Source organism: Typopeltis vanoorti, chromosome 8 (assembly GCF_054136105.1).
Source record: "Typopeltis vanoorti isolate ZY-2024b chromosome 8, IOZ_Tvanoo_1.0, whole genome shotgun sequence".
Classification (NCBI taxonomy): domain Eukaryota; kingdom Metazoa; phylum Arthropoda; class Arachnida; order Uropygi; family Thelyphonidae; genus Typopeltis; species Typopeltis vanoorti.
Genome location: NC_143556.1, coordinates 49,898,929 through 49,926,272, shown reverse-complemented (window position 1 = coordinate 49,926,272; position 27,344 = coordinate 49,898,929). Strand labels below are relative to the sequence as shown.

Sequence of the window (27,344 nt, the reverse complement as noted above, 5' to 3'; positions counted from 1 at the left end):
TGTGCCCTTCGATTAGAAAAGGCCTAAGTTCAATTCTCGTTATGATGGCAGGAATCCTTATATGAACTTTTTCAATCGAAGGTGAGTTAGCTGATCTCATATGGAGTTAGCAGGGTTTTTTCTCCCGGAAACTCAGGTTTTTCATCCCGCATACAGACAAATCGGCCCTTCAGAACACACGCAATTTACAGACAAAAAAATACTAGCTGTGGTGGTAGTGGTTGTGGGCAGTAGATGGCGTTGATGTTGGTGATTGGTAGTAGAGGTTCTGTGTAGTAGTGGAGAAGGAGAGTTGTACAGTAGGTGTCCTCCCGCGATGAGTGTTTGGACTCCTTGGAGGTGTCACGAATAATAATAATAATAATATTTACCAGATATTCATGTTTTCAGTGCGTTTTTTGTCAATTTTCATTTCTTAGTTGCCAATAATGTTTAGCAAATTTTTGGCAGTTTGTTTGATAGCAGTTGCATTTTTAACAATCACTTTCCATTTTTTAAGTGTGGATTCTTATTTCATTAACCACTACTTAATACATATAATAACTATTAAAGATATTAAAAATCAATGCTTAACTTAATAAAGATATTCAAGAAAGTCAAAATATTGCCAGCCTTCATAATCAAATTACTGCATGTGATGAGATATTGGAGGTAAGTATTAAAATAGATCTATCCAATTATTTTTTTCTTGTAAATTTGAAATTGTAATAATTACCCCCCCTGTGAATTAGTGATTCCCCCCCCCTCATAAATGTGTGAATCCAGTTTTAAACAAGAGTATTTATCATAACTTTGGTAAGTATTTTTAGCAATAGTTTGAATTACTGAAGATTTTTGCTTGGTATCAAGAAAATATTTAAATATTAGCAGATCTTACCACTAATAATTGAAATATTTACATGATACCAAGGAAGAAGTCATCAGTTGATGCAATTACTGAAATTTACTATGATGCCTCAGTAGTGAACTAAAACATTAACTATATACTTTTGATCTGCAGGATGCTGCATCTGTGGTAACTTGACTTTTATCAACACTGGTCACTGCTAAACTACTACTGAGGTTCCAGATAAGACTCCCTAAAATATACATGACTTATTTTTCACAGTATTAACAGCACCACACACACTTTTATCACAAAGATGTTTTATTAACACTTATATTTCGCTGATTTTCAACTCAGCATCATCAGAGCACAACACAGTTGTAAATGCGACAGTGAGTGAGTGAAACAATATAATTGTAAAAGACAGAAGATCTAAAGTCCTATTTTTTTGGTGCCCTCTAGCGAAGAAAAAAAAAAACAGCACCTATCCAGGAGTTTTTCTTAGGATAACCGTCTACCAAATTTTTGGCAAATTAATGCAACCATATTTGTTAAGGTTGGGAGAATTCTTCAAAGCCATTGCCGACTCAAAAAATAATCTTTCAGATCTATAACAACTCCTAAATAGCACATTCGTTTTCCTCCATCTAATCCTGTGTGAAGGAGTGTCCAAAGCGTGGTCTGCCAGTCCCGACTTGCCATAGTAATAGTAGTGAACGTATCTTTCATGTTCTTCCAGGCGGATATTCGCTGATCTTCCTGTTTGCCCATAATAGGCCAAGTCACAGTCACAAGGCACTTCATACACTCCTGGGTGTGCTAAAGGGTGAAGTTTATCCTTGGGCGAGCGGATCAGTGTTGCCAGCTTGACATGAGGTTTGAAAGTGGTGCGAAGGTCATGTTTCAACAATACTTTGGCTATCTTTTCCGATGTACCTCTGATATAGGGAATAGAAATGGTCATGTTGTATTCTTGTGTATTAGGGGGGGTGGGGAGCAGAGTAATGGGCCTATGTAGTATTTTATCTATTTTGTAGGGATTGTAGCCGTTGACTAAGAACGTATGGCACAGGTATTGGAGTTCAGTGGTCAGAGCTGTATCATTAGAACAAATGGCTCTGGCTCTGTGTGTAAGTGTTTTTAAAATGCCGTACTGTTGGACTGAATGATGATGTGATTGTTTATGTAGGTATCTTCCTGTGTGTGTAGGCTTTCTGTAAATAGAAAAAGATAGTGATCCATCTGAAAGGCGGGTGACTAATGTGTCAAGAAATGGTAAACAGTTATTTGATTCTTTTTCTACTGTGAAGTGAATTTTGGGGTGTTGGCTGTTTAGGTAGGTGTCAAAAGCATCCAAAGTGTCTTGTCCATGGGGAAAGATGGCAAACACATCATCTACATAGCGTAACCACACTTGTGGCTTGTATGTAGCTGTGGTAAGTACTTGGTTTTCAAAAAGTGTTCCATGTAAAAATTTGCTAACGGGGTGAGAGATGGGGAACCCATAGCAGTACCATTAATCTGTTTGTAGAATTTTCCTCCTCATGTAAAGTAACCTGCATTCATGGTAAATTGAAATAATTCAAAAATATCTGGGGGAAATTTAGAGTTGATTAAATCAAGAGTGTCTATAAGTGGTACATTGGTAAATAAGGAGGTGACATCGAAACTAACCATTATGTCTGAATCTTTTAGGATTAGATTTTTAACCAGTGTTTTGAAATGGATTGAATTTTTTACAAAAGTAGAGGAGTTGCCAGTAAAGGGAACAAGCGACTTGGCTAAATGCCTGGCCAGTTTATATGTGGGACTATCTATGCTATCGACTATGGGGCATAGGGGGGATATTAGTTTTGTGGATTTTTGGTAATCCATAAGTACGGGTTGGTTTAACACGAATTGGTTTTATTTTTCTGATGATTTCTTCGGGCCATGATGTCACTTTTTTCAGTAATTTTCGGACTTTTTTTCTTTTGAGACATCATAGGGTCTCGATGTATAATTTGATACGTGGAACTGTCACGACTGGGTCAGAAGTAAAACACTTGACCAAAGACTAGAGACCGCAGATATGAGAGTCCTGAGAACGATTAGAGGCGTGAACAGATGGCATCAATGGCAATATCATATTAAAAATGAGGATGTTAGGAAAGAACTTGACATTGTCAGCATCCAGGAATGCGTTAGCAGAGCTAATCTCAGGTGGTATGGCCACTTAAATAGAATAGGAGAGGAAAGATTAGCAAAACAAGTGTTCTCTGCCAGGTTGGCAGGAAAACGATCCAGAGGAAGAACAAGATCTAGGTGGATTGATACGGTACAAAGTGCCTTAGACGATAGAAATATAAGATCTGATAATGTTGGAGTCTTGACAAGTAACAGACTGATTTGGAGGAAAATTGTAGATAGGAAGTTAGTAATGATGTAATTTTTTCATGTAGTACTGTCATATCCTGTACACCCCTTGAGGATACATGGCAGGAATTTGATGATGATGATGATGATAAAACATCTTTGTGATAAAAGTGTGTGTGGTGTTGTTAATACCGTGAAAAATAAGTCATGAATAAATATCAACACCTAAGCTTATCAGTTACTAATATATATACTATAATGAAAACATTGAAAGTTTATTTTTCACTTGGTTAGACTATAATAAATTTAGTTTAATCCTTTATCCAAGTGTGAGCAAACAAAGTTTGGGCCTGAAAGTATCTTCAGGACTAGGGTAAGGTGGTACAACACCAGGCAACTCGTTGCAAAGTTGGAGCAAGCTAACATCACTCCTATCTCAGTATCTCCCATAATGCAAAACACATCTCCTTGCGGATATGCATAATGTTATGCATTAAGGAAAGGCCACTACTCAGACTAGTTTCGACCTTTATTGAGGTCTCTTCAGTGGTATCCAGGCCCAAGTGGAGATACCAGGCAGAAGCATTAGCACAGTCATCTCTACCTATAGGAATTGTGAAACGGTGTGCCACCTTTTTATTAAATTATTCTGGATTTAGAGAAAGATGTTGAAAGTTTATTTTTCACTTGGTTAGACTATAATAAATTTAGTTTAATCCTTTATCCAAGTGTGAGTAAACAAAGTTTGCGCTTGAATGTATCTTCAGGACTCGGGTAAAGTGGTACAACACTGGGCAACTCGTTGCAAAGGTGGAGCTAGCTAACATCACTCCTATCTCAGTATCTCCCATAATGCAAAACACATCTCCTTGCAGATATGTTTTGCATTATGGGAGATAAACACATCTCCTTGCAGATATGTTTTGCATTATGGGAGATACTGAGATAGGAGTGATGTTAGCTTGCTCCACCGTTGCAATGAGTTTCCCGGTGTTGTACCACCTTACCCCAGTCCTGAAGATACTTTCAGGCACAAACTTTGTTTGCTCACACCTGGATAAAGGATTAAACTAAATTTATTATAATGAAAATAACATGCATTTCCCTTGAGAGAACCATATCTTTTAATTATAGTAGATTGATACTCAGGTGGCAATTCTCCTGAAAATTGCCATTACATTTAAACCAAAGCTTAAAGCTTCTGTTCCAGTCCTAATGCTACCGTACAACATGACAAAATTTCATGCCTGCTGGGTATCGCCCGGTTAAACAAGGTCCCCATTGTTTTCACCAGGGAACCAGGGCGTACAGCGAAAAGTCAGCTACTGGAACAAATCTGAAATCACACCCCAACTCAACATCACCAGAGTTAAAGATCGGTACTGTCAACATAAGAAGCCTGAATAGCAAAGAAATGGAGCTAGCTGAGGAATTAGATAAGTACCAGATCGACATAATATGTGTGACTGAAACAAAAAAGATAAAAACTGGTGAGATTTTTCTGAGCAATAAATACAAAATGTTATATTCAGGCAATTACAATCAAGGAAAAGAAGGAGTAGCCATGGTATTAAATACAAAATACAGGGCTCTTGTTGAATGACAGGCAGTGTCAAGTAGAGTGATTTGGGCAAATATCAGAATGGGGAACTGGACAATGAGACTTATTTGTGCCTATGGTCCCACAGAAGGTTCTACTAAGGTAGAAGTGTAGGAATTTTTTGATGCTTTAGAAAAAGCAACTACACAATGAAAAAGGAAAAGTCGGTTCTTGTTGGAGATCTAAATAGCAGAGTAGAAAGTGATTGTCAGACATACAAAAATGTTTTGGGAAAATTTGGAGAAAAGAGCAAAGCTAATAATAATGGCAAATACCTGTTGGATTTCTGCTCAGGACATGGACTGGTTATTACTAACATCATGTTCCAACATAAAAATATGCACAAATTCACATGGAGAGAAGAGGCAAGGAATAAGAAAAGTCTCATTGACTATGTTATTGTTGATAGTGATGTTTTCTCCCTGTTGCAGGACACCAGAGTGTACAGAGGATTTGAAATTGAAAGTGATCACTATTTAGTCTTGAGCAGGATAAAATTGAATTTCATATTGAAAAGAATGACATGTAAGAAAGTTTTAAAGCAAATAAAAGTTGAGCAGCTCTCAGATGTGAACTGTAGACTAAAATACATAAAGATTATTGAAGGAAAAATGAAAGAGTTTGAGAACAGGAACCAAACCTTGGAGATTCAGTGGCAAGGCTTGAAGAAAACCCTGATTGATTCAGCTAGAGAGGCATGTGGTGAAGTTGTCTGCAAGGATAGAAAAATTAGAACTCCATTGTGGACACAGGAAGTTAAAGAGGCAATGAAGGAAAAGAAGAAAGCATATCAAAAGTTCCTGGCAAATAAGTCAGCTTGTGCTCTTAGAGAATACAGAGACAAATGTAAGAAAGCTAAACAGTGTGTAAAATTAGCTAAACAAAAGTCATTGGAGGACTTTGGCAAGAACATAGAAAATAAATATCAAGAAGGTGGCAAAATATTTTGGAGGTTGTTGAAGAAGCTTAGGAATGGAGGAAAGAGTGCTGTAAAAGGAGTTAGAGATGATAAAGGTGAAATGAAAACGGGAGAAAAAGATATCCTTGAAGTATGGAGTAATTACTTTAAAAATTTGCTAAATGAAACAAGCAGTGATGACAGCACAGTGATAAAAAACACTGACCAGACATGCAGTCAGGAATGCATATCCATACTTGAAGTAGAAAAAGCCATCAAAGGCTTGAAATGTGGAAAGGCAGCAGGAGTAGATGATATTCGACCAGAAATGCTGAAGTATGGTGATATAAGAGTTTTACAGTGGCTGCACTACATAGTTCAGAAAGCCTGGACAGAGGGACGAATTCCCGATGATTGGAGTAGAGCTCTCATTGTACCATATATAAAAACTGAAATAAAACTGAATGTGAGAATTACAGAGGTATATCCCTATTGAGTGTTCCTGGTAAGATATATGCAAGTATACTTGAGAAACAGTTGAGAAGGATTGTGGAAGAAAAGCTTGGTGAAGAACAAGCTGGATTCAGGTCACTTTACGACAAATAGTGGAGAAATCATGGGAATATAACAAAGATCTGTATTTAAGTTTTGTCGATTTGGAAAAGGCATATAACAAGGTGCCAAGAGAGAAGCTATTCAATACGCTACAGTTATATGGTGGTAATTATATCAAGCAACACTTAGTCTTTGTTTGAGTTGTAAGTCAGCAGTTATAATTGAAGGAAGTATAGGAAGATGGTTTAATGTTAAATCTGGTGTGAGACAGGGATGTACATTATCCCCTCTGTTGTTCATTATCTATATGGATCACATTATGAAGGAAAGTGGTATTAAACAGGTTATCAAAATTGGTCAGCTCTTTGCTTTATGCAGACGATGTTATACTTCTAAAGCAATCCACTACTATCTGCAAGTTTCTCTAACCAAATTGAATAACTGTTGTAATAGATATGGTATGAAGGTCAGCAAAAAAAAAACAAAGATAATGAAAATAGGCAGAATCATTGAAAATGTCAACTGTGTTGTGAATGGAGAACCTGTGGAACAAGTAAAACATTTCAGCTACTTAGGCACAATTTTTAGTGAAGATGGTAAATTAAATATGGAAATAGACAACAGCATCTACAAAGCTAGTATAGTAGGAAGTCAACTGAATAAATTCATATGGAATAAGAGAGAAATTAGTTGGAACACTAAATTAGCTGTGTACAAGACAGTGTTCAAACCAGTTTTAACTTATGGATCTGAGAGCTGGGTCAGAAGTAAAACACTTGACCAAAGACTAGAGACTGCAGATATGAGAGTTCTGAGAAAGATTACAGGCGTGAACAGATGGCATCGATGGCAATATCATATTAAAGATGAGAATATTAGGAAAGAAAATGACATTGTCAGCATCCAGGAATGCGTTAGCAGAGCTAATCTCAGGTGGTATGGTCACTTAAACAGAATGAGCGAGGAAAGATTAGCAAAACAAGTGTTCTCTGCCAAGGTGGCAGGAAAACGACCCAGAGGAAGACCAAGATAAAGGTGGATTGATACGGTACAAAGTGCCTTAGACAATAGAAATATAAGATCTGGTAATGTTGGAGTCTTGACAAGTAACAGACTGATTTGGAGGAAAATTGTAGATAGGAAGTTAGTAATGATGTAAATTTTTCATGTAATAATATCATATCCTGTACACCCCTTGCAGGTACATGGCAGGAATTTAATGATGATGATGATTATGATGAAATATTGAAATATATACTTGAAGCACTTTAGATCACTACCTGTTAGTGTAAAAATTGGAAATATGTTACCTGCAAATGCTTTTGGAAATTATTTTCTTGAAGTACCTTCATATTTTTAGAGTATTTCACCAAGCTCTAGTTATGATGTATTTTTTTCACACTTTTCTGACTAATATGACTGCAAGTTTGATTATTAAAGTCAGGCTGAGCAGTTCTGAAGATATCCTTGAAACCAGGGATTTCCCCCTCCCCCATATTTTCTTATTTTTGAAGTTAATGCTATAATGCATATGGATATGAAACAAACAAAAAAAATAATTCTAGAAGTATGTGTGTATGTGTGTGTGTGTGTTACTGTTAAATTATGAAATTTGTTAATCTATAGAACAGCTAGGTTTTTTGTGGAATAACTGGTCTGGCTAGGTAGTGCATGAAATTAAATTATAAGTTTTTTGCACATTAACTAGGTAATAGAATAACGTATGATGATTTTGAAGGAGATATAAATCTTTTGATGTTTAACTGTTAAATTTTTGATGTCAGTTAAACATCAAAAGATTTATATCTCCTTCATTATTATTAAGGTTGCCAGAAAAATAGCCGTTTCTCTTTCAATCTATGGTATGATCTTCTTCTTCTTCTTCTGCAGCTTCTCCCACTTAAGTGGGGTCACTGTTTCTTATGAGTCTCCTCCACACCTTCCTGTCTTGGGCTGTCACCACATCCAAGTTCTTCATCTTCAAGTCCTCTTCTACCAGCTCCCTCCATCTCTTCTTTGGCCGCCCACGCTTCCACCTTCCTTGCACATCCATCTGCATGACCCTTCTTCCGACATATTCGTCCTCCCTCCTCATCACATGACCAAACCATCTCAACCTTGCCTCCTGTATTTTCGCTCCTAAGTTCGTAACTTTCACTGTTCCCCTGACATAGTCATTTCTCAGATGATCCTTTCTGGTCACACCGCACATCCACCTAAGCATTCTCATCTCTGCTACTTCCATCCTGCTAATGTTATTTTTCCTTAGGGCCACAGTTTCTATAGCATATGTCATAGCTGGCCTCACTACTGTCCTATAAATTTTGCCTTTCAGATTGATCGGCACCCTCTTATCACATAACACTCCAGCCATCTCCCTCCAGTTCCTCCAACCTGCTTGTATCCTGCATCCCACTTCCTTCTCACCTCCTCCATCTTCTTCCACTGTCGAACCTAAGTATCTAAAGTCTCTCACCTTCCTGATGACATTTCCTTCCAGCTCCAGGTCTGTCTCCTGGCCACCGCCCACTGCGCAACACATATACTCTGTCTTACTTCTGCTCAGTCTCATACCTCTCTCTTCCAGTACTTTTCTCCATCTTTCCAGTTTAGTTTCCGCTTCTTCTCTTGAATCTACACACAGCAAGATGTCATCTGCATACAGCATTGTCCAAGGTGCATCTTCTCTCACCTCCTCTGTTACCACTTCCATCACAATATTAAACAGAAAAGGACTTAATGCTGACCCTTGATGCAAGCCAACTGTTACTTGAAAACTTTCTGTCTGTCCCAAACAGGTCCGAACACTTGTCTTCACATTTCTGTACATTTCCTGCACCAACCTGACATATTTCTCTGGCACCTTCTTCTCCCTCAGACACCTCCAGACTTCTTGCCTTGGCACTCTATGATGATTTTGTTAAAAGAAATTAATGAATAATTTTTATTATATAGTTTAACAGATTTTGTAACTGAAATTTACTCTTGGGCAGATAGCAGGTATATAAAGTTCTAAAATTATTAGAAAATTTGTAAGTTGCTTGAGATGTAGGATAATACCACAAGTACATGAAGTAAAGCACTGTCATTTGTCCAATTTATGATAAATTGTTAATACCATCATTTGAGTATTAAAAGCACTGAAGCGGTGTTCAGTGCTGCACTTTTTAAAGGTAAGGGAGTTTTTAATGGCATTTGTGACATAATAAAATATTAATATAAACACACAGTCACAAGAAATTAATAATAATAATTTAATAATGCAGATATTTTGATCTAAATCTAATATCATCATAGCACAAGCAATTCAAAAGGTAGAATAACAGCAATGGATTTTTATTCTCTTCAACAGATATGAGTGATGTGCTAGAGACACCATACAACAGATGGTGATTACATAAATGAAATAAAATAATAAAAAATTTATATAATAATAAAATAAATAAAATAGAAATAAAAAGTAAAAAATTCCAGGCATGTACACTGTAGGAGTATTGCTTGTTTATCAGAATGAGAATTCCAAATAATATTTGCTATGGATAGACAGTCGTTCTAATTTAAGTCGGGCTGAGTAAAAGTGTTTCTGCATTCTCTGTTGAAAAATGCTCAAACTTAAAATGGCATTGATGTAATAAGTTGTGGTCAATGTTCAGTCCATGTTGAGTCAGGCCAGATTTTTCACCTTTTATGGATGATGTATGACTAGTGTTCCTGCAGTCACTTTTCTAAACTAATTACACACTGATTGGTAATTACATATCTTTTAAGGATCTTTGAAATTGATTCAGAGATTCCTGTCATGTATGGAATTGACTCACCATACAGGTCAGAGTTCCTATGGTTGGATTGGGCTTGTGTCACATATACAATGAGTCTTTTATTGAGGTTGAAGCCATTCTGTAATATGATGCTTTGGATGATGTCAAGTTGTAGTCTGAGGTCCTTGAGGTTGGAGCCAGTATACAAGCCCGTGTTCAAACCAGTTTTATGTTTTGGATCTGAGAGTTGGGTTATAAACAAAACACTTGATCAAAGATTAGAGACTACAAATATACGAGAGTTCTTAGAAAAATTAGGGGCCTGAACAGATACCATCAATGGCAGAATCATATTAAAATGAAGACATTTAGGAAGGAACTTAACATTGTTTGAATTCAAGGATGTGTGAGCAGGGCTAATCTAAGTTTTAAAAGAGGTATACCGTGAGTAGACATATCGATACAAAATTAATAACGGAAAAAACTCACGTACAAAGATTATTTAATAGTATAATTTTCGCCTGTGACACACAGGTGAAAATTATACTATTAAATAATCTTTGTACATGAGTTTTTTCCGTTATTAATTTTGTAGGGCTGATCTAAGATGGTGTGATCATTTGAACAGAATGGAAGAGGAAAGATTATTAAAACAGGTGTTTGATGCTAGGATGGCAGGAAAAAGAGACCCAAAGGAAGACCAAGGTCTATGTCATTGATTTAGTCAAATGTTCTTTAGAATAGATATGACAGTATTGAAGTTCTGACAAATAATAGACTAATTTGGAGAAAAATTGTTAATAGGAAATTATTAATAATGTGAACAATCGTGTAGTGCTGCCATAGTAACCTGAAAACCCCTGTTTAGGTTACATATTAGGTCACCTCAGGAAAAAATCGCATGCATTTGTAAAAAGTACATCCTTCAAACAAACATCCTTAAGACCTTACCAAAAACTAGCTATCCTTATTTGTTCACTAATAATTCTCTCCACCATTTTGTGTTCTACAGGAAGAACTGCCAGTATCTATCTAGAAGAACACAGGAAATACATCCGTCATCTAAAATATTGGCTTGGTAATGTAATAAGCTAAATAAATTTGGTTAGTTAATTATTAGCTTTAGTTTTTTTTTTTTTTTTTTTTTTTTTAATTGAACACTAACATGAATCTATTCTTGTAATAATTACTTGATCTCCACTCATTGTGATAATTTGCCATTGCATGCCATATGCAAATTAAAAATGCTAAGAAATTATATTCTTGGTTTAATCCTTTATCCGAAAGCAAACAAAGTTTGTACGTGAAGTATCTTCACAACTGGGCTACTTGTATGTAGAGACTAATGCTTTACATCAATTGCTTTAGTATCCCATAATGCAAAACATTCATCCTTTCTGGTGTGTATAATGCCTGCATTATGGGAATGCCCACTACCCAAACTGGTTTCGAACTTTATTGAGGTAGAACGTCATCAGTCATGAGGTCATCGGTGGGAGCCAGACCCAGAAATGATACCAAGGTTGAAGTAAAGCATAGTGTAACTAATTGAAAAAAAACTTTCATCATGCCATATGCATTCTCCCCCCCTTCCCTCCACCCTTATAGCAGTAATTAACTATATACTTCATCCTGTTGGCCTCTGTCTCTCACCAGGTAGTCTCACTTGAACTGCACTCTGCATCCTGTCCTGATATACTTCTATCCTTTTTAACTTCAATTCTGCTGCTGCCATTGGTAACATCCCTCCTCTCATTCTGTTCCCTCTATCCTCTCTGAAAATACTCTATTCCTTGCATTCCTATGAATATCTCATTCAGTGAAGTCTCATTAATGCTTATAATCTTTGACCAGGTTGAACTAATGAATGCCAAAAATTCTTCTCCCTTATTCCGAATACTTCTGGGATTAGTATACATAAACTATGGTTTAATCCTTTATCCAAGTGTAAGCAATACCCTCTTCATCCCACATCCTCCCTTAAATCTTGTATTGATTATCTCACTAAAGCTAAAAACCTGAGGAGCTGCATTCAGCATCATGTGATTATTCTCCCACTTACTCACATGAAGGTTCCCAGGACCCACACTCATCATACATCCCCTCCCCGAACATTCTAATTTCCCTGACTCTGTACTTCCAAACTCTCACTGAACAATACTTTCTCAAGACACTTGTCTCTGAATCCATTCAAATGCAAACCATTAGCTTTATGTAATTCCTTCCTTCTATCTTCCTTCCTTCTATCAGATTCACTCCACACCATTCCTTCTATGCAACCTGACTCATTAGCAATTATAGCTATTATCCTCAGCTTACCTCTGTTATGCCATGGCAACTCACATCTTTCTTTCTCACTCTTCTTATTTGTTTGTAGTAGCAACTCTTTCACATCTTCTCACTTACCACACTTAACTTCTAGATCATTAGTACGAATCAAAATAATCATTTCTTTCACCTTCTTTGCATCCTTAATCTTATCTTGAAACATCATTTTGTTACACTCTCCTCAAGCACTCCTCTTATCATGGAATCACCATACAAAATTCAAAGAAAGTAGAGTATAAAATCATTTCATACTCTGCTTTCTTTCTTTCATTCTGTGAAGCAATATATTCTGCATCTGTTGCAGTGAACAAAATCATGCATGTTGAAACCACCCACCATTGTTCTACACATTGGTGCCATGACATACAGTACAGAATAGCAAAATGTAAAAGCTTTTTAAACCACAGAAACAAGCAATTGTTCCTTAAGCAATACAATACAGAAAAAATGAATCATTTATGCCTAAATACAGCTTATATTTCAATAATGACTTGGCTTTTGGCTCCAGAATCTCAACTCACAGCACCTTACACTCTCTAATGTGACTTCCAGTCAACCATTACTCATTTGAGCATATACTTGGTTATGAATATGTGTAGTTTGAAATCACACTATATGAAATTTTAAACTAATGTGTAATTTTATTTCATACATAATCATATATGTATTGTTCCTGCTGCTGTATTTTATATTAATAGTAATGATTTCTTTCATTGATTCTGCCATTGAATAGTTTTTTAAGTATTACAGGAAAATCCATATTGACAATTCTCAGTGCAAAATCATTATTATATGCCATTGTTTTATTATACCAAAGGTCATATGATCACTCTTCACATAACTGGGGCATTCCCAAAGCAAAGAGGAACTGTTTTGATTAGTTTATTTTTCTTAGAAGTGTTAAAAAATTCTTTGGTAAAATCAGCTCTTATATTCAGAAAATTTATCTCATTGGTTGAAATTTAAAATATCTGCTATTTAGCTAATATTAGACTTTTTTTATTCATGTAATCTTTTGGATGGAGATCAATAATCAAGCACCAAGTTTATTATTTATTTGTATTAATCCCTTACATAAATGACTGCAGAACTTATAGTATATTGATGCCAGGTGTGGGCAGATATTAAGAAAGAGAGAGAGAGAGAGATAAAACCTGTTGATGTTCTTTTTGAATTTGTAGAGGTTGTGATCTTTGGGGAATGTTGATGAAGAAATTTGGTGCACTGAATAGGTACAGATAAATTTTGTCTATTCTATAAGTACCTATAGAATAGACAAAAAAGCAGACACAGATTGTCTGTAGCATTTGGAGTAAGTCTGTTAGAGAAAAGGTCATTAATTGCCTCTTCTGGACAGTACAGGAGTGTGGCGTTTTTTTTTTAATTTCATATTTTATATGCCCCCCCCCCCCCACTTGTCAAATATGGCATATGCAGGGATGTATTTGGTATGCTGTTTGCAATGTGAGTGAGACTGATATTCTAAGGATAGCTGATTTGGGAAGAATTAGCAGCTGAAAGAGTAACATTTAGCAGAAAATAACATTTTTTTTGCATGCTGAGTATGCTATAGATATGACATGTTAGTGCTAAAAAAATGCAAGAGGTAAATGTCAGCCCAGAAAGAGAGAGCAATTTAATCTTATGTGGATATGGTTATTGAGGCAAGTTGTGATGAATTGAAATATTGTTTGTGAAAAGAAGACAACTATATTTTGATATCATTAAATAAAAATTGCATGGAAATCAATAAGGTATTGATGCAAAAGATTGTAAAGCTTGGAATGTTTGAGCACTGCAAGAGTTTTAAAATGAGCAAGATCACTAGTAAAACTGTGGTTGGAAGTTAATGAGAGAAAGTCATTTATGTATAGAAGAAAGAGGGTAAGTGAAAGAATTTAGCCTTAGGGTTTTCCTGCATATGTAGGAAAATCTGAAGAGAGGAAATGATAATATTCTATATGGTATGAAGGTCAGCAATAAAAAGACATTGACATTGCAATAAAGAACCAGAGAGGAAAAATGGCCATCCATGGAAGACTTCTCAGGATGGGAGCTTGTTGAATGCATTTTACACTCAATCAGATATCTTGAAAACTGTGCAAATTCCATGATGCATGTCCAGGGGTAGATGATGTAATCCAGGAGATTTGCTATATATCTAGTATCAGAATACTAGGATGGGGTGCTTAAGGGTCAAAGGAGACCTCCACATAGCCTTTAATGGAATGCGTAGAACTGACCAGGTCTTCTGACCTAATGTCCAATCCTCACCTTCTCATGGTGCACCCTGTTGGGTATCTGCCTGGATACTGAACGAACGAGAATGCGCTGGCAATTTGGGATTTAGCCGACCAAATTGTATTCTTATTAGCTTAAACCAATATACAAAATGATGGTACAACATGACAAAATTTCATGCCAGCTGGGGCGTTGCCTGGTTAAACAAGGCCCTATTGTTTTTTCCAGGGAACAGGGCAAACAGCGAAAAGTCAGCTACTGGAACAAATCAGAAAACACACCCCAACTCAACATCACCAGAGTTAAAGATAGGTACTATCAACATAAGAAGTCTGAATGGCAAAGAAATAGTCTGCAAGATTCCCTGACTAAATTAAATAACTGTTGTAATAGATATGGTATGAAGGTCAGCAATAAAAAGACAAAAACAATGAAAATAGGCAGAATCATTGAGAATGTCAACTGCATTGTGAACGGGAACCTGTGGAACAAGTAAAACATTTCAGCTGCTTAGGCACGATTTTTAGTGAAGATGGTGTTATGTATCCGTGCGCTGACCCGCTTCGGAACTGCACCATTGTTATATCTTCTTCTTCTGTGTGTTTGTCACTTTCTTGTTAATTTTCTATCTTAAATCCTTGTCGTACCAACTAAGCCTGAAATCTCTAACCTATCTCTCTGGTGCTGTTTCTCTATTCGGAACGCTGACAAAATTTATTTATTTTAGCTGCACCAGCCAGAGTCCTAGTACAGAAGAGTTCTTGTACAAAGAAACCTTCCCAGAGTTTAAGTATTACCTAATCTTATTAAAGTATTAAGTGCCTATAGAAACTTCAACATTGCAGTCATGGCCTAAACTTTCTAAACTTTCTTTAATTTCCCTTATTCACAGGTTCGAACTTTAGCGAGTGGTAATTTCAATCTCATGCTCAGACAGACTCAGACTTACATAGGAAAAACATGTTTATTAATTATCAAGATTACATACATTAAGCTTCCACACATCAAAGATATGTCATATCAAAATTCTAATTTACTAGCTAAACAATAAGGAACATTCTAATTATCAAAATACTCTAATCTTACATCTCTAGGTTAAATAAGTACACATTCATCATAAAACACCAGTTCAAATTCTAAATAAAACTTGCTAACAAAGATCGATTCAATTCATCTAAGTATTGCATGCTCTCATGCTTTCAGACTACTAGATCAATATGACTAACACGTATATTCAAAGCTAATCAAGATCAATACTAAAAAAATAGGTAAAGCAAGGCAGTGGTAATCAAACGGGCAAATTATTTATACACTCTCATGATTCATCTAAATCACAAACATGGTTCCTGATATCAAATTAAATTAGTGTTACTAACGACCCATACACATTAACTAGGGTTTAGACAATCTAAGAACGTAGACTACCAGTCCAATTCAATCAACTTAACACATGAAACTGTTTCTGAATTCTCACTATCTTCTTTTCTAATCTTGGTCTATTTTTTTTCACTCATCACTAATAGATAATACAAAAAATGAAGATTTTGTACGTTACCACCTTGTTACACAATTTCTCGATCCTTCCATCTGTTCTTTGTTATGGATTGTCTCTCTGTACGGTGATCTGCCGCCACGTGGAGTCACATGCTCGTCCCAATTTTTTTTTCTTTGTTTCCTCTGGGCTTACGAACTTTTCGCGATGCTGCTTTTAACACAAATTATCTTCAAAGGGAATCCTTTGCTGCCTTCTCATCGGTTAGAACCAGACTGATGGCTGAAACTCGAAACAATGTCGTCATCTCGTGCTCAGCTTCTTCGATTCGCGCCACTCAGCAACTAGAAACACGTTGCCGCCATGCTGACCCGCCTCGGAACTACAAGCAATAAGCTCGCTGCCGCCCTGCCATCTTATCAGATATCAGCCGTGCTGACCCACCTCAGAACTATGAGCAATAAGCTCGCTGCTGTCTTATCAAATATCAGCCGTGCTAACTTCTGAACTACGAGCCAGTAACCCATGGGGGGGGGCACGCGCAACCGGGGAACACCACAGGAACCAAAAAAAAAATGTAGAAGGAACTAAGAGAGAGCCTCCAGTCGCGTGAGTTTGCTTTTAAACTCTTCTATGGCGCCCTCTTCCGTACTCCAAGCTTGTCTATGACGCCTTCCAATTGGCTGTCACCTCCTTGCTGAACGAGGATCACTCTCTTCGGGGAATGCAAAATTCGAGCACCTTCCACGAATGCCTACTCATCATTCGTTTTGTCATCTTTGGTGGTCACACAGCAACCTTTGTACTTTCGTTCACACAACAATACGCGATTTTATACATGGCATAGTTTCATATTGGTGCTTTTAAAAGTTTAAGATTTCCATCTATTTTAGACAATACTTTAAACATAGTACAATCTAATACTTATTTCGTTCTTCAATTTCATTTTAATTTAGGATTCAATTTCTTCCTTTATATTTTATTTCCCTTCTTAAGCAAAGTTAACATCTGCATTTTTACATATTATGTCTGTTTTGCCAAGAATACAAGTGTGCTTTTGCTTAATATAGTTGTTCTTGTTTAAATCTTGAATGGAGCAGTTCTATTCTTGATAGAACCATCATTCAAGATCTAGCAATGGTAAATTAAATATGGAAATAGACAATAGAATCAACAAAGCTGGTATGGTAGGAAGTCAATTGAATAAATTCATATGGAATAAGAGAGAAATTAGTCGGAACACTAAATTAGCTGTATACAATACAGTGTTCAAACCAATTTTAACTTATGGATCTGAGAGCCATCATTTTCTATATTTCTATATATTCTGGAAATGACAATCAAGGAAAAGAAGGAATAGCCATAGTATTCAACACAAAATACGAGGCTGATCTTCTTCAATGGCAGGCAGTCTCAAGTAGAGTGATGTGGGAAAATATCAGAATGGGGAATTGGACAATGAGACTTATTTGTGCCTATGGTTTTTTGTGCTTTTTTGTGCTTTTTCTAAAGCATCAAAAAATCCCTCCTTCTACCTTAGTAGAACATTCGACAGAATGTTCTACTAAGGTAGAAGGAGGAATTTTTTGATGCTTTAGAAAAAGCAACTGACAATGAAAAAGGAAAAGTTGGTCCTTGTTGGAGATCTAAATAGCAGAATAGGAAATGATTATCAGACATACAAAAATATTTTGGGAAAATTTGGAGAAAAGAGCAAAGCTAATAATAATGGCAAATACCGGTTGGATTACTGCTCAGGACATGGACTGGTTATTACTAACACCATGTTCCAACATAAAAATGTTGAATTCACAAGGAGAGAAGAGGCAAGTAATATGAAAAGTCTCATTGACTATGTTATTGTTGATAGTGATGTTTTCTCCCTGGTGCAGGACACCAGAGTGTACAGAGGATTTGAAATTGGAAGCGATCACTATTTAGTCTTGAGCAGGATAAAATTGAATTTCATATTGAAAAGAATAACATGCAAGAAAGTTTTAAAGCAAATAAAAGTTGAGCAACTCTCAGACGTGAACTGTAGACTAACATACACAAAGATTATTGATGAAAAAATGAAAGAGTTTGAGAACAGGAACCAAACCTTGGAGATTCAGTGACAAGCCTTGAAGAAAATCCTGATTGATTTAGCCAGCGAGGTATGTGGTGAGGTTGTCTGCAAGGATAGAAAAATCAGAACTCCATGGTGGACACAGGAAGTTAAAAAGGCAGTGAAGGTAAAGAAGAAAGCATATCAAAAGTTCCTGGCAAATAAGTCAGCTTTTGCTCTTAGAGAATACAGAGACAAATGTAAGCAAGCGAAACACTGTGTAAAACTAGCTAAACAAAAGTCATGGGAGGACTTTGGCAAGAAAATAGAAAATAAATATCAAGAAGGTGGTAAGATATTCTGGAGGTTGTTGAAGAAGCTTAGAAATGGAGGAAAGAGTGCTGTAAAAGGAATTAGAGATGATAAAGGTGACATGAAAACAGGAGAAAAAGATATCCTTGAAGTATGGAGTAATTACTTCGAAAAATTGCTAAATGAAACAAGCAGTGATAGCTCAGTGATAAAAAACACTCAACAGGCATACAGTCAGGAATACACATCAATACTTGAAGTAGAAAAAGCTATCAAAGGCTTGAAATGTGGAAAGGCAGCAGGATTAGATGATATTCGACCAGAAATGCTGAAGTATGGTGGTATAAAAGTCTTACAGTGGCTGCACTGCATAGTTCAGAAAGCCTGGACAGAGGGACGAATTCCCAATGATTTGAGTAGAGCTCTAATAGTACCCATATATAAAAAGTGAAATAAAACTGAATATGAGAATTACAGAAGTATTTCCCTACTGAGTGTTCCTGGCAAGATCTATGCAAGTATATGTGAGAAATGGTTGAGAAGGATTGTGGAAGAAAAGCTTGGTGAAGAACAAGCTGGATTCAGGCCAAATAGAGGCTGTCAGGATCAGATCTTCACTTTACGACAAATAGTCGAGAAAGCATGGGAATATAACAAAGATCTGTATTTAAGTTTTGTCGATCTGGAAAAGGCATATGACAAGGTGCCAAGAGAGAAGCTATTCAATATGCTACAGTTATATGGTGTCAGTGGGGCATTATATCAAGCAATACTTAGTCTGTATTTGACTTGTAAGTCTGCAGTCAGAATTGAAGGAGGTACATGAAGATGGTTTAATGTTAAATCTGGTGTGAGAAAAGGATGTACATTATCCCCTCTGTTATTCATTATCTATATGGATCACATTATGAAGGAAAATGGTATTAAATATGATATCAGAATTGGAGATGTTAATGTCAGCTCTTTGCTTTATGCGGACGATGTTATACTTCTAAATAAATCCTCTACAAGTTTGCAAGATTCCCTGACTAAATTGAATAACTGTTGTAATAAACATGGTAGGAAGGTCAGCATTAAAAAGACAAAGACAATGAAAATAGGTAGAATTGTTGAAAATGTCAACTGTGTTGTGAACGGAGAACCTGTGGAACAAGTAAAACATTTCAGCTACTTAGGGAAATAGGCAACAGAATCAGCAAAGCTGGTATGGTGGGAAGTCAATTGAATAAATTCATATGGAATAAGAGAGAAATTAGTCGGAACACTAAATTAGCTGTATACAAGACAGTGTTCAAACCAGTTTTAACTTATGGATCTGAGAGCTGGGTCAGTAGTAAAACACTTGACCAAAGACTAGAAACCGCAGATATGAGAGTCCTGAGAAAGATTAGAGGCATGAACAGATGGCATCAATGACAATATCATATTAAAAACGAGGATATTTGGAAAGAACTTGACATTGTCAGCATCCAGGAATGTGTTAGCAGGACTAATCTGAGGTGGTATGGTCACTTAAACAGAATGGGTGAGGAAAGATTAGCAAAACAAGTGTTCTCTGCTAGGTTGGCAGAAAAATGACCAGAGGAAGACCAAGATGTAAGTGGATTGATACCATACGAAGTGCCTTAGACGATAGAAATATAAGATCTGATAATATTGGAGTCTTGACAAGTAACAGACTGATTTGGAGGAAAATTTTAGATTGGAAGTTAGTAATGATGTAAATTTTTCATGTAGTACTATCATATCCTGACACCCCTTGAGGGTACATGGCAGGAATTTGATGATGATGAATACTAGGATAGCTGATTAATATGTTTGCACAAATTTAAAAGAATATTCGTGTAATACACTTTTAGCTTGTTTAATAATCTCTTTTTTTTATTTTTTTGGTTGTTTTCTTTTATTTTTAGAGGATGGAGCAAATGCTCTTAACCTTTCAGTCCGATTTGGGAAGCATTAGTCATGAAATATTAAATTTACAACAACAGTCTGTTTCAATGAACATCAGGTTGAAAAATCGACAAGTAAGTACAAATTTTGACCTTCATTATTCTGAAAGAAAGTATGTTTTTTAAAACTTCTTTTTTATTTTTTTGCTTGGTTCAATGATTCAAAGCAAATGATATTTGTGTTTTAATCCTTTATTAAAACGTAAGCAAACAAAATTTGTGTGTGAAATGTTTTTATCTACTTGTATATAGAGGTTTACCTTGGTATCCCATAATACAAAGCACACTTCCTTTCAGATGTGTATATTGCTATTCTTTTTAGGAAGGGTCACTACCCAGATCAGTTTAGACTCTTTGAGGTCAGTAGGAGTGAGGCCTTGGAAGGTACTCTGGTTAAAACAGTGTTTGTTTGTTGTTGTTTTGATATAAAAGTAGTAAAATAGTTCATCACCTTTTTCCACGTGCATTAACAATTGCATTTATAATATAAATGCAATCGTTAATGCATTTATATACATAGAAAAGCACAATCAATTGTGTGTTTATATATATTGCAGTTGCGCATTGTAAATATATTGTTATAAACTTATTTTGGGGTGTATTGAATGAATGTTTCAACATTGTTTGTTAGCCTCATTAGTTATTTTAATATATCAATTTTTTTACTCATGCTCCATACAGTTACAATTTGATTACATACACCTCATTATCTAAGTCCCCGCTTGTACCCCCTTAATTTCCTACAAGTGCTCACGGCGCAAGTGAGAGGAACTTTGGAATAGGCAGTTCACTTTTATAGGTCACTAACTACCACACTATGCAATTCAGGAAAAATTTATATTAATTATCGACTCCACCATCCTGAATTGATTGTAAAAGCATGAGAAGATTAGTTAGAATACATATAAGAATAATCATTTACTTAAGCAACTCTTAAACATTCAGTCGTGGCAATTATTCTACTTAGACACACACACACACACACACACACACACACACACACACACACACACACACACACACACACACACACACACACACACACACACACACACACACACACACAGAGGTTTGATTGTTTTGTGAGATAGTGCATTGGTCAAAGATCAGGCGAGGAATTTATACAAACAAAACATGTTTATTTAACCACAGACAAACTTTGCAATTCCATACTCAAATGTGCATCCGCTCTCTAAGGCCTATCATGAGCTTAAATCGTAGCTTATACAATTAGTTCTATTATTCACTATACTTAACAACTTGTTTACAATTTTAGTCAATATTTAGCTGTAACATTTTGCATCATTGGCTAAACATTCTTTCTCAGAATATGCCACCTAACACTCAGCCTCTTTTCTCTTATTGCGACTTAACAACTAATTCAACAGAGCTAAATTCAGAGAACATACATACAACTCTTATGCATTACCTTTAACATTAGTATAGTAGCATCTACTCGCAATTTGCAGCAGCACACACAGTCCTACCAGATTTGAAGACTTATAGATAGTTCTGTTGACTGCTTCCTTTCATCCTGTGTTCTGGTCGTCACTGAACGGCTCTTGGCAGTCGTCATTCAGTAGTCCTTCCCGGGAATCGTAGTATTGCCCTCCGTCAGTACTGGATCTACTTTGGGTGCTGTGTAACTATATGCACGTGGCACATCCCGTTATTGGAAACACATCTCTGAGAATAAACTGCCTCTCCTGAATCCCTGTACTTGGAGTCATGCACCAGCAAAACCTCGGGAGTCCGAGCGAGCCAATGAACATCAGCAAGAGAAAGAAACTAAGAGAGCGTCCTGAAGTCCTCAAGATGTTTTTATATGATTCGAAGTTCTTTGTCATAGGATCAGAGATCCCCGGATCTTCTGTAAACATATTGACGTCACTTGCCCTGACCTTCTGTTTTGGTGGCAAAATCTCTACATTTGAGTGACCTTCAGAAAATTGTAGATAGGAAGTTAGTAATCATGTAAGTTTTTCATGTAGTACTATCATATCCTGTTGTTCACCTTCAGGTCGCCAACATAATGCTGACTAATCCTCTTAACTCGATGCACATACACTTTTACATTCAGTTACTTTTACAAGTTAGTATCAGAACTTAAACATTAAACCAACGTTATGTACAATTCAGACCTTTACATGTTTTACAGCTTATGTACAATTCAGTGTCATTTTTACATTCAGCTACTCTTACAAGTCAACATCAGAATATAAACATTAATTTATAGTTATATACAATTCTGCTATTCACATGATTTATAACCTCTGTAAAATCGATGTTGGAGAATTTCAACAAAATTTCACCGCATGAGATTTTACAATATAATGTTTACATGTAAGAAGCCTGGAAGTGAATAAGAAAGTTAATATCTGTTATATAGATTTTGAAAAAGCTTTCGACTTTGTAAAATGGGATAAGATAGTGGAAGTAATGGAAAAGATTGGTATAGATTGGAAAGACAGAAGGTTAATTATTTCACTATATATGGGACAAACTGCCATGGTGAGAGACATATATGGTACAACAGAACCAGGTATCATTCGACAAGAGGTAAGACAAGGCTGTTCTCTGTCACCAATTTTGTTTAATATGTATTCAGAAGCAATGCTAAAAGAAGCACTGGAGAATTCGGAAGAAGGAATAAAGATTGAAGGTAGACAGATATTTGCAATAAGATATGCAGATGACATGGCATTATTATCAAATACTGAAACAGGACTACAACATCTGTTGAGCATTACTGGAATCCTGTATCAATTATCGAGTGAAAATTAACATAAGAAAAACAAAGGGTAATGGAAATAGCTAGGAAAGAGGCAAATATGGATATCAGAATAAATGGAGAAAAATTGAATCAAGTAAAGACATTTAAATATCTAGGAAGTGTTATTAGCAGTGATGGAAGATGTAAAAGTGACATAAAAGAATAGTGATGGGAATAGTGATGGGAAAAGATGCCTTTAATAGAAAATGGAATTTATTCAGAAGTAAAATGGATTGAAACCTAAAGAAAAGACTAATAAAATGTTATGTGTAGAGTGTTGCCCTCTATGCAGCTGAAACTTGGATATTGAAGAAGAAGAAATTAAGATTTTGGAAAGCTTTGAGATGTGGATTTGGACTTTGGATTTGGAGAAGGATGGAAAAAATCAAATGGACAGATAAAATAACTAATGAAGAGGTCTTAAAAAGAGTAGAAGAAGAAAGACATCTGTTAAGGAGGATAAAAAGAAGAAAGGGAAACTTGATTGGACATATTCTGAGAGGAAATGGAATCATCAGAGATGCCATTGAAGGAGAAATGGAAAAAGAAAAACAAAAAGGAAGAGTAAAGAAAACAATGCTAGATGACATGCTGAATGGAGACAGGTACACAACCTTGAAAGAGAAGGGTCAGACAGAAGAGAGTGGAAGAAAAGTTTTTGCTACTAAGAGAAGAACCTGCTCATTTGCAGAATACTCAATTGAGAAGAAGAAGTTTACATGTAGCAGTAAATTTTGCTGAAGTGAATGTAAGTTACTGCTTGCAAAATTCACTTATAACTTAGCATATCCAAGACAAATATTACCCTTAATAAAAGTTTATATTTAACTGCTGACTTAGTTGATCAGCTGGATTCCCAGTAGTCTCTGTACCATCATGTCCTTTGGTTGGGAAGACCTGGGTTCAAATCCTGTCCAGGACAAGAAGAACCTTATAAGAGTGTTCACTGCATGTTTATCTGCTTGCTTTTTTTGGAGGGGAGGGGGAATAAACCTTTGCTTGAGACCAGTTGATTCAGTTTCATTTGAAAAGGCTTAGACGATGTTCCTTGATTCCTTGAGAATTTACTTGTATATTTCAAACTAAAGCGCTTGTCATTCTTTTACCTGACCAGTGAATGATGCTTGTGCGTGCGTGCGTGTGTGTGTTCTTGAGTGAGAAAGAGAGAGAGAGTTAATATTAGAGCATTTAAGGATGAAATTTTTCTCAAGACAAATTGCTTATTATTTTTATTTTCTAGTAGTTATACACCACACAGATTATTCAACTTGTAGGGTGTGTGTATGTGTGTGTGTATGTATACAGGTATCCCTTGATTAATGCCATTAATTAATCCCTCGATGTTACCGTATATCAAAATCGCATTAATCAAATATAATAATCAATGGGAAAAATTACAATTCATCCATGATCGACTACTGTATTAATAATTCGTTTAATATGGTACTCTTTTAGAAAAGATAAAAAATGAATGCAAAATAAATGCTTCATAAATGCTTGTACCTACATTAGTTACTGCAATTTTTTTATCAAAAAAGTTATCAAGAGGCATTTTGACAGTTTTATTATTTTTTTCTTATCAGCATAAATTCTATGATAACAAGCAAAGTGACTCTCTAGACCTCAGCAAACAATCATTTTTCGATTAACATCTGGATCCATATCCATTACTTGCTGCTTAAGCGATTCTAAACTGAGAAATATTCCATCCAGTTCTTTGATTGTTATCTCCTTTGGATCCTCATCTTCACATTCCATTTGTTCGTTGTCTTCAATTTCAAGAAGATTATTGTCCCTGAAATCTTTTTAATTCATCATCGTCATCATCATCATATTCCTGCTATGTACCCTCAAGGGGTGGGATATGACAGTACTACATGAAAAAATTACATCATTACTAACTTCCTATCTACAATTTTCTTCCAAATCAGTCTGTTACTTGTCAAGACTCCAGCATTATCAGATCTTATATTTCTATCGTCTAAGGCACTTTGTGCCGTATCAATCCACCTATATCTTGGTCTTCCTCTGGGTCGTTTTCCTGCCAACCTGGCAGAGAACACTTGTTTTGCTAATCTTTCCTCTCCCATTCTATTTAAGTGACCATACCACCTGAGATTAGCTCTGCTAATGCATTCCTGGATGCTGACAATGTTATTAATATGATATTGCCATTGATGCCATCTGTTCACGCCTCTAATCTTTCTCAGGACTCTCATATCTGCGTCTCTAGTCTTTGGTCAAGTGTTTTACTTCTGACCCAGCTCTCAGATACATAAGTTAAAACTGGTTTGAACACTGTCTTGTATACAGCTAATTTAGTGTTCCGACTAATTTCTCTCTTATTCCATATGAATTTATTCAATTGACTTCCCACCATACCAGCTTTGCTGATTCTGTTGTCTATTTCTATATTTAATTTACCATCTTCAGTAAAAATTGTGCCTAAGTAGCTGAAATGTTTTACTTGTTCCACAGGTTCTCCATTCACAACACAGTTGACATTTTCAACGATTCTGCCTATTTTCATTGTCTTTCTTTTTTTATTGCTGACCTTTATACCATATCTATTACAACAGTTATTCAATTTAGTAAGGGACTCTTGCAGACTTGTAGCGCATTTATTTAGAAGTATAACATCTTCCGCATAAGGCAAAGAACTGATATTAACATCTCCAATTTTGATATCATGTTTAATATCACTTTCTTTCATAACGTGATCCATGTAGATAATGAATAACAGAGGGGATAATGTACAACCTTGTCTCACACCAGATTTAACATTAAACCATCTTCCTGTACTTCCTTCAATTCTAACTGCTGACTTACAACTCAAATAAAGACTAAGTATTGCTTGATATAATGCCCCATTGACACCATATAACTGCAGCGTATTGAATAGCTTCTCTCTTGGCACCTTGTCATATGCCTTTTCCAAATCGACAAAACTTAAATACAGATCTTTGTTATATTCCCATGCTTTCTCAACTATTTGTCGTAAAGTGAAGATCTGATCCTAACAGCCTCTATTTGGCCTGAATCCAGCTTGTTCTTCACCAAGCTTTTCTTCCACAATTCTTCTCAACCGTTTCTCAAGTATACTGGCATAGATCTTGCCAGGAACACTCAGTAGGGAAATACCTCTGCAATTCTCACATTCAGTTTTATTTTCCTTTTTATATATGGGTATCAGGAATCATCAGGAATTCGTCCCTCTGTCCAGGCTTTCTGAACTATGCAGTGCAGCCACTGTAAGACTTTTATACCACCATACTTCAGCATTTCTGGTCGAATATCATCTACTCCTGATGCCTTTCCACATTTCAAGCCTTTGATGGCTTTTTCTACTTCAAGTATGGATATGTATTCCTGACTGCATGCCTGGTCAGTGTTTTTTATCACTATGCTGTCATCACTGCTTGTTTCATTTAGCAGTTTTTCAAAGTAATTACTCCATACTTCAAGGATATCTTTTTCTCCTGTTTTCATGTCACCTTTATCATCTCTAATTCCTTTTACAGCACTCTTTCCTCCATTCCTAAGCTTCTTCTACAAACTACAGAATATTTTGCCACCTTCTTCATATTTATTTTCTATATTCTTGCCAAAGTCCTCCCATGACTTTTGTTTAGCTAGTTTTACACACTGTTTAGCTTTCTTACATTTGTCTCTGTATTCTGCAGGAATAAAAGCTGACTTATTTGCCAGGAACTTTTGATATGCTTACTTCTTTTCCTTCACTGCCTCTTTAACTTCCTGTGTCCATCAGGGAGTTCTGATTTTTTTTATCCTTGCACACAACCTCACCACATGCCTCTCTGGCAGAATCAATCAATGTTTTCTTCAGAGTTTGCCACTGAATCTCCAAGGTTTGATTCCTGTTCTCAAACTCTTTCATTTTCTTTTCAATAATCTTTCTGTATTTTAGTCTACAGTTCACATCTGAGAGCTGCTCAACTTTTATTCGCTTTAAAACTTTCTTACATGTTATTCTTTTCAATATGAAATTCAATTTTATCCTACTCAAGACTAAATAGTGATCACTTCCAATTTCAAATCCTCTGTACACTCTGGTGTCCTGCACCAGGGAGAAGACATCACTATCAACAATAACATAGTCAATGAGACTTTTCTTATTACTAGTCTCTTCTCTCCATGTGAATTTGTGCACATCTTTATGTTGGAACATGGTGTTAGTAATAACCAG

The 27,344-nt window shown here is 36.0% G+C and overlaps 1 protein-coding gene across 1 annotated transcript in view; it reads left to right on the top strand.

Moving 5' to 3' along the window:
* The window catches only part of Vps52 (vacuolar protein sorting 52), a 273,390-nt gene that overhangs the window by 64,434 nt on the left and 181,612 nt on the right, over nucleotides 1-27,344 (top strand). The window contains exons 5-6 of the mRNA XM_090396657.1: nucleotides 584-651; nucleotides 20,326-20,439. Coding sequence (XP_090252783.1) covers nucleotides 584-651; nucleotides 20,326-20,439 — 182 coding nt within the window. The remainder of the gene's footprint in view (nucleotides 1-583; nucleotides 652-20,325; nucleotides 20,440-27,344) is intronic.